Source organism: Zonotrichia leucophrys, unplaced genomic scaffold, assembly GCF_028769735.1.
Source record: "Zonotrichia leucophrys gambelii isolate GWCS_2022_RI unplaced genomic scaffold, RI_Zleu_2.0 Scaffold_561_32880, whole genome shotgun sequence".
In the NCBI taxonomy this organism is placed as follows: domain Eukaryota; kingdom Metazoa; phylum Chordata; class Aves; order Passeriformes; family Passerellidae; genus Zonotrichia; species Zonotrichia leucophrys.
In genome coordinates this window covers 24,099-32,880 of record NW_026992766.1, presented here as the reverse complement: position 1 = coordinate 32,880, position 8,782 = coordinate 24,099, and the positions used below count along the sequence as shown (strand labels likewise).

Here is an 8,782-nt window from a genome sequence, read left to right as displayed (position 1 = left end):
GGGAAAAAAATGGGAAAAAAATGGGGAAAAAAAGGGGAAAAAATGGGAAAAAAAATGGAAAAAATGGGGTGGGAGTGGGAGCAGCTCAGGGGGAGGTTCCGGGCACGGAGCGTGGTCAATGGTGAGAAATTGGGAAAAATGGAAAAATGGGAAATTTGGGGAAAAAACGGGGAAAAAATCGGTGAAAAAATGGGAAAAATCGGTGAAAAAATGGGAAAAAAATGGGGAAAAAATGGGAAAAAAATGGAAAAAATGGGGTGGGAGTGGGAGCAGCTCGGGGGCAAATTCCGGGCTCGGAGCGTCGTCAACGGTGGGAAACTGGGAAAAATGGGAAAATGGGAAATTTGGGGAAAAAACGGGGAAAAAATCGGTGAAAAAATGGGAAAAATTGGGGGAAAAATGGGAAAAAAATGGAAAAAAATGAGGGAAAAATGGGGAAAAATGGGAAAATGAGGGGGAGGTTCCGGGCTCAGAGTGAACGGTGAGAAATTGGGGGGAAAATGGGGAAATTGGGAAAAATGGAAAAAATGGGAAATTTGGGGGAAAAACGGGGAAAAAATCGGGAAAAAAAAGAGAAAAATTGAGGGGAAAAATGGGAAAAAATGGGGGAAAAAATGGGGAAAATGAGGGGGAGGTTCCGGGCTCAGAGTGTGGTGAACGGTGAGAAATTGGGGGGAAAAATGGGGAAATTGGGAAAAATGGAAAAAATTGGAAAATTTGGGGAAAATGGGGAAAAAATCGGGAAAAAAATGGGAAAAATCGGTGAAAAAATGGGGGAAAAATCGGTGAAAAAATGGGAAAAAAATGGAAAAAATGGGGTGGGAGTGGGAGCAGCTGGGGGGCAAATTCCGGGCACGGAGCGTGGTGAACGGTGGGAAATTGGGAAAAATGGGAAAAAATGGGAAATTTGGGGAAAAAACGGGGAAAAAATCGGTGAAAAAATGGGAAAAAAATGGGGGAAAAATGGGAAAAAAATGGAAAAAAATGAGGGAAAAATGGGGAAAAAAAAGGGAAAATGAGGGGGAGGTTCGGGGCTCAGAGTGAACGGTGAGAAAAATTGGGGGGAAAAACGGGGAAATTGGGAAAAATGGAAAAAATTTAAAAATTGGGAAAAAATGGGAAAAATTTGGGGAAAAAATGGGAAAAATTGGGGGAAAAAATCGGCAAAAAAATGGGAAAAAATGAGAAAAAAATAAGGGAAAAAAGAGGAAAATGAGGGGGAGGTTCCGGGCTCAGAGAGTGGTGAACGGTGAGAAATTGGGGTGAAAAATGGGGAAATTGGGAAAAATGGAAAAATTTACAAATGGGGAAAAAATGGGAAAAATTGGCAAAAAAATGGGAAAAAAATGGGGAAAAAAAGGGAAAAAAATGGAAAAAATGGGGTGGGAGTGGGAGCAGCTCGGGGGGAAATTCCGGGCACAGAGTGTGGTCAATGGTGAGAAATTGGGAAAAATGGAAAAATGGGAAATTTGGGGAAAAAACGGGGGAAAAATCGGTGAAAAAATGGGAAAAATCGGTGAAAAAATGGGGAAAAATGGGGAAAAAAAGGGAAAATGAGGGGGAGGTTCCGGGCTCAGAGTGCGGTGAACGGTGAGAAATTGGGGGGAAAAATGGGGAAATTGGGAAAAATGGAAAAATGGGAAATTTGGGGAAAAAACGGGGAAAAAATCAGTGAAAAAATGGGAAAAAAATGGGAAAAAAATGGGGGAAAAATGGGGAAAAAAAGGGAAAATGAGGGGGAGGTTCCGGGCTCAGAGTGAACGGTGAGAAATTGGGGGGAAAATGGGGAAATTGGGAAAAATGGAAAAAAATTATAAATTGGGGAAAATGGGAAAATGGAAAGAACTGGGGAAAAAATGAGGGGGAAATGGAGAAAAATGGGGAAAAATGGAGGAAGACAAAGGGAAAATGGGGGGAAAATGGTGAAAAAAAAATTAAAAATTGGGGAGAAAAGGGGAAATGGGGAAAATGTGGGGGAAATGGGAAAAATGGAGAAAAATGGGAAAGAACAGGAGGAAAATGGAGGAAATGGGGGAAAAGGGGAAAAAATAGGAAAAAGGGTGGAAAATGGGGGAAAGGGTGGGAAAAAATGGGAAAAAAGAGGGAAAATGGGGAAAAATGGAGAAAAAATTAAAAATTGGGGAGAAAGGGGGAAATGGGGGAAAATGGGGAAAAATGGTGAAAAAAATGGGAAAAATGTTGAAAAATGGGAAAGAATGGGAGCAAAATGGAGGAAAATGTGGAGAAAAATGGTGAAAAAAAAATTAAAAATTGGGGAGAAAGTGGGAAATGAGGAGAAAATGAGGAGAAAATGAGGGGAAATGGTGAAAATCGGGTGGGAAATGGTGAAAAAAATGGGAAAAATGGTGAAAAAGGAGGTGGGAATGGTGAAAAACGAGGTGGGAATGGTGAAGAACGGGTGAGGAACATCAAGGTGGAGCCCCAGGACACCCAAGGGTGGCCCTGGGGACACCCAAGGGTGGCCCTGGGGACACCAGGATGGGCTGAGGGCACCAAAGGGGCCTTGGGGAGAACGAGGGCAGAGCCACCACGGCCACGAGGTCTCCTCAGATGTCCCCAAGGTCCAAAAGGTTCCCAACATCTCCAATGTCCCAAAGGTCCCCAAGGTTCCCAAGGTCCCCAAGGTCCTCAAGATCTCCAATGTCCCCAAGGTCCCCAAGGACCCCAAGATCTCCAATGTCCCCAAGGTCCAAAAGGTCCCCAAGGTCCAAAAGGTCCCAAAGGTCCTCAAGGTCCCCATCACCACAATGTCCCCAATGTCCCCAATGTCCCCAAGGTCCTCAAGGTCTCATCACCCCAACATCTCCAATGTCCCCAAGGTCTCCAATGTCCCCAAGGTCCCCAACATCTCAATGTCCCCAAGGTCCTCAAGGTCCCCTTTGCTCCAACATCCCCAATGTCCCCAGGGTCCTCAATACTCCCAATGTCCTCAAGGTCCCCAACATCTCCAATGTCTCCAAGGTCTCATCACCCCAACATCTCCAAGGTCCCCAAGGTCTCAAAGGTCCCCAACATTCCCAAGGTCCCATCATCCCAACACCTCCAATGTCCCCAATGTCCCCAAGGTCCCCAGTGTCCCTGATGTCCTCAGTGTCCCCAAGGTCCCCATCACGACGATACCTCCACTGTGCCCAAGGTCCCCAATGTCCCCAAGGTGCCATCACCCCAACATCCCCATTGTCCCCAATGTCCCCAACATCTCCAATGTCCCCAATGTCCCCATCACCCCAACATCTCCAATGTCCCAAAGCTCCTCAACATCTCCATGATTCCCAATGTCCCCCATCACCCCAACATCTCCAATGTCCCCAACATCTCCAATGTCCCCAAGGTCCCATCACCCCAACATCTCCAATGTCCCCAACATCTCCAATGTCCCCAAGGTCCCATCACCCCAACATCTCCAATGTCCCAAAGGTCCCCAAGGTCTCCAATGTCCCCAGTGTCCCATCACCCCAACATCTCCAATGTCCCCAAGGTCCCATCACCCCAACATCTCCAGTGTCCCCAAAGTCCCCAAGCTCCCCATCACCCCAACATCTCCACTGTCCCCACTGTCCCCCGCAGGCTCGTCGCCGGTGTCGTGCCACCCGGTGCCGGTGGGTGACACGCTGTTCCTGGTGGTGGCCCAGCTGCGCGGCGGCTCCTGGGTGTGGCCCCATCATCCCAACATGTCCAATGTCCCCAAGGTCCCCATCACTCCAACATCTCCAATGTCCCCAAGGTCCCAAAGGTCCCCAACATCTCCAATGTCCCCAAGGTCTCAAAGGTCCCCAACATTCCGAATGTCCCCATCACCCCAACATCTCCAATGTCCCCAAGGTCCCATCACCCCAGCATCTCCAAGGTCCCCAACACCCTCCATATTCCCAAGGTCCCAAAGGTCCCCAACGTTCTCCAGTGTCCCCAAGGTCCCATCACCCCAACATCTCCAGTGTCCCCAAGGTCTCCAATGTTCTCCAAAGTCCCCAAAGTCCCACAGGTCCCCAGTGTTCTCCAGGGTCCCAAGGTCTCCAACATCTCCAATGTCCCCAAGGTCCCCATCACCCCAACATCTCCAATGTCCCAAAGCTCCTCAACATCTCCAATGTCCCCAAGGTCCCATCACCCAAGGTCTCCAATGTCCCCAAGGTCCCCAAGGTCCCCAACATTCCGAACGTCCCCATCACCCCAACATCTCCAATGTCCCCAAGGTCCCCAAGGTCCCCAAGGTCTCATCACCCCAACATCTCCAAGGTCTCCAATGTCCCCAATGTCCCAAAGGTCCTCACGTCCTCTCCTGCCCCCAGGCTCGTCGCCGGTGTCGTGCCACCCGGTGCCGGTGGGTGACACGCTGTTCCTGGTGGTGGCCCAGCTGCGCGGCGGCTCCTGGGTGTGGCCCCATCATCCCAACATGTCCAATGTCCCCAAGGTCCCAAGGGTCCCCATCACCCAAACATCTCCAGTGTCCCAAAGGTCCCAAAGGTCCTCAACATCTCCAATGTCCCCAAGGTCCCATCACCCCAACATCTCCAATGTCCCCAATGTCCCCAAGGTCCCATCACCCCAACATCTCCAAGGTCCCCAAGGTCTCAAAGGTCCCCAACATTCCCAGTGTCCCCAAGGTCTCCAAAGTCCCCAAGCTCCCCATCACCCCAACATCTCCAATGTCCCAAAGCTCCTCAACATCTCCATGATTCCCAATGTCCCCCATCACCCCAACATCTCCAATGTCCCCGCTGTCCCCCGCAGGCTCGTCGCCGGTGTCGTGCCACCCGGTGCCGGTGGGTGACACGCTGTTCCTGGTGGTGGCCCAGCTGCGCGGCGGCTCCTGGGTGTGGCGCCGCTCGGGCTCGTCCTTCGTGCGCCACCAGGCGCTGGGCCAGGGCCACCTGCGGCGCCCGCACGCCGTCACCTCGGCTCTCCTGGGCGGCCACCTCTACCTGGGCGTGGCCGACAGCTCCAAGGGCGGCACCTCCACCGTGTTCCGCTGGGCCTCCGGGGCCTTCTACCCGCAGCAGGCGCTGCGGCCGTGGCGCCGCGACACCCACCTGGAGTTCCTGGAGCTGGGCGGGCGCGCGGCGCTGGTGGCCTGCGCCGCCGCCAGCCGGCCCCAGGTGTACCTGTGGGGCGCCGGCGGCTTCGCGCCGCACACGGACATCCCGCACGTGCCCGACGTGTACGCGGCCAAGCACTTCCGGGCCCAGGGCGCCGTCTTCCTGTGCCTCACCAGGTTCCTGGGGGACGCCAAGGTGAGGAACAGGGTGGGGAGGGTGGGGGTGGTGGGGTTGGGGGTTTGTGGAGGTTGTGGGGGTCCGTCAGGGTTATGGGGGTCCATCAGGGTCATGGGGTTATGGGGGTCCATCATGGTTATGGGATCATGTGGTTATGGGGTTCCATCATGGTTATGGGGTTCTATCAAGGTCATGTGGTTATGGGGTTCCATCATGGTTATGGGGTTCTATCAAGGTTATGGGGTTATGGGGTTCCATCAGGGTCATGGGGGTCCATCAGGGTCATGTGGTTATGGGGTTCCATCAGGGTCATGTAGTTATGGAGGTCCATCATGGTTATGGGTTATGGGGGTCCATCAGGGTCATGGGATCATGGAGGTCCATCAAGGTTATGGGGCCATGGAGTTGCATCATGGTTATGGGATCATGTGGTTATGGGGTTCCATCAGGGTTATGGGGTTATGGGGTTCCATCAGGGTCATGGGATTATGGAGGTCCAGCATGGTTATGGGATTATGAGGTCCATCAAGGTCATGGGGTTATGGGAGTCTCTCAGGGTTATGGGGTTCCATCAAGGTCATGGGGTTCTATCAGGGTTATGGGGTTATGGGGTTCCATCAGGGTCATGGGGGTCCATCAGGGTTATGGGATTATGGGGTTCTATCAAGGTTATGGGGTTATGGGGGTCCATCAAGGTCATGGGGTCATGAGGTTATGGGGGTCCATCAGGGTTATGGGGTTCCATCATGGTCATGTGGTTATGGGGTTCCATCAGGGTCATGGGGTTCCATCGAGGTCCTCGGGGTCCATCAAGGTCATGGGGTTATGGGGTTCCATCAAGGCCGTGTGGTTATGGAGGTCCACCAGGGTCATGGGGTTCCATTAAGATCATGTGGTCAAGGGGGGTCACCAGGTTCCTGTGGGGCCACCATGGTCATGATGGTCACCACACGGCCACGTGAGCCACCTGTGACCCCCTGACCCCATGGGCAGGTGGGTGATGGTGCTGGGAGGGCTCCAACCCCACCCAACCCAACCCAAACACCCCATGGTCCCACCGCTGACCCCATGGTCCCACCACCCATCCCATGGTCCCACCACCCACCCATGGTCCCACCACCCATCCCATGGTCCCACCACTGATCCCATGACCTCACCACCCATCTCATGGTCCCACCACCACCCCATGGTCCCACCACCCATCCCATGGTCCCACCACCCACCCCATGGTCCCACCACCCATCCCATGGTCCCATCACCCATCCCATGGTCCCACCACTGATCCCATGACCTCACCACTGATCTCATGGTCCCACCACCCATCCCCTGACCCCATCACCCATCCCACGGTCCCACCACCATCCCATGGTCCCCCCACCATCCCATGGTCCCACCACCCATCCCATGGTCCCACCACCATCCCATGGTCCCACCACCCATCCCATGGTCCCACCACCATCCCATGGTCCCACCACCCATCCCATGGTCCCACCACCCATCCCATGGTTCCACCACCATCCCATGGTCCCACCACCATCCCATGGTCCCACCACCATCCCATGGTCCCACCACCATCCCCTGGTCCCACCACCATCCCATGGTCCCACCACCACCCCATGGTCCCACCACCATCCCATGGTCCCACCACCATCCCATGGTCCCACCACCATTCCCATGGTCCCACCACCACCCTATGGTCCCACCACTGATCCCATGGTCCCACCACCATCTCATGGTCCCACCACCATCTCATGGTCCCACCACCATCCCATGGTCCCATCACCCATCCCATGGTCCCACCACCATCCCATGGTCCCACCACCATTCCCTGGTCCCACCACCATCTCATGACCCCCCACCGTGCCCAGGTGATGCGCTGGGAGGGCTCCATGTTCCGCGAGGTGCAGGCCGTGCCGGCGCGCGGCTCCCTGGTGTTCCAGCCGCTGCTCCTGGCCGGCCACCGCTACGTCCTGCTGGGCAACGACTTCGCGCCGAGCCGGGTGCTGGCGGCGGGCGCGGGCGGGCGCCTGGAGCCGCGGCAGGAGCTGCCCCTGCCCGCGCCCCGCGCCTTCGTCCCCGTCACCGCCGCGCGCCGGCACTTCCTGCTGGCCACCAGCTTCAAGGGCGCCACGCAGATCTACGCCCACGTCACCGAGGACATCGGCACCTAGGGGACATGTGGTGGCATCTGGAGGGACGTGGGGATGGTGGCCACCATGATGTTGTGGAGATGGGGACAGCTGGGGACACCATGGGGACATCGTGGGGACATCCAGATCTAGGCCCACGTCACCGAGGACATCAGCACCTAGGGGACATCACGGGGACATCACGGGGACAGCCACGTCACCGAGGACATCGGCACCTAGGGACACCTGGGGACACCTGGGGACATCGTGGGGACATCCAGATCTACGCCCACGTCACCGAGGACATCGGCACCTAGGGGACATCATGGGGACATCACGGGGACATCCACGTCACCGAGGACATCGGCACCTAGGGGACATGTGGTGGCATCTGGAGGGACGTGGGGATGGTGGCAACCAGGTCATCATGGAGATGGAGACATCAGGAGACACTTGGTGGGGACGTGGGGATGGTGGCCACCATGATCTTGTGGAGATGGGGACATCAGGGGACATGTGGTGGCATCTGGAGGGACGTGGGGATGGTGGCCACCATGATCTTGTGGAGATGGGGACAGCTGGGGACACCATGGGGACATCGTGGGGACACTGAGATCTGTGCCACATCACCGTGGACATCGCACCGAGGGGACATCGTGGGGACAGCTGGGGACATCTGGGGACACCTGGGCATGGCTGGGGCCATTGTCACCTCAGTGTCACCGCTGGTCTCGTGTCCTCTTCTGGTGCCACCATCACCCCAGTGTCCCCAAGGCCACCAATGACCCACTGTCCCCAAGGCCACCATCACTCAATGTCCCCAAGGCTTTCTGTCCCCTCCTGGTGCCACCATGGCCCTGATGTCCCCAAGGCCACCATTGTCACCCTGATGTCCCCAAGGCCACCACTGACCCAATGTCCCCAAGGCCATCACTGATCCAAGGTCCCCAAGGCCACCATCCCTTCAGTGTCCCCTCCTGGTGCCACCATCACTCAATGTCCCCAATGGTCTGATGTCCCCTCCTGGTGCCACCATGGCCCTGATGTCCCCAAGGCCACCACTGTCACCTCAGTGTCACCGCTGCTCTCGTGTCCTCTTCTGGTGCCACCATCACCTCAGTGTCCCCAAGGCCACCATCACCCAATGTCCCCAAAGTTTGTGTCGCCTTCTAGTGCCACCAATGACCCGATGTCATCAAGGCCACCAATGACCCAATGTCCCCAAGGCCACCATCACTCAATGTCCCCAGAGTCTTTGTCACCTCAATGCCACCCTTGGCTTTGTGTCCATCTCTGGTGCCACCATGGCCTCAGTGTCCCCAAGGCCACCACCAATCAATGTCCCCAAGGCCTTGTGTCCCCTCCTGGTGCCACCATGGCCCCACTGTCCCCAAGGCCACCACTGTCACCTCAGTGTCA

General features: G+C 55.4%; 1 protein-coding gene across 1 annotated transcript; it reads left to right on the top strand.

Moving 5' to 3' along the window:
- The first annotated feature begins 4,703 nt into the window (after positions 1-4,703).
- LOC135441823 (leucine-rich repeat LGI family member 4-like) lies at positions 4,704-7,880 on the top strand. Its single transcript, XM_064701377.1, has 2 exons — positions 4,704-5,252; positions 7,103-7,880. The coding sequence occupies exons 1-2, from the start codon at positions 4,704-4,706 to the stop codon at positions 7,403-7,405; spliced, it is 852 nt and encodes a 283-aa protein (XP_064557447.1). The 3' UTR covers positions 7,406-7,880.
- The last annotated feature ends 902 nt before the right edge of the window (positions 7,881-8,782 follow it).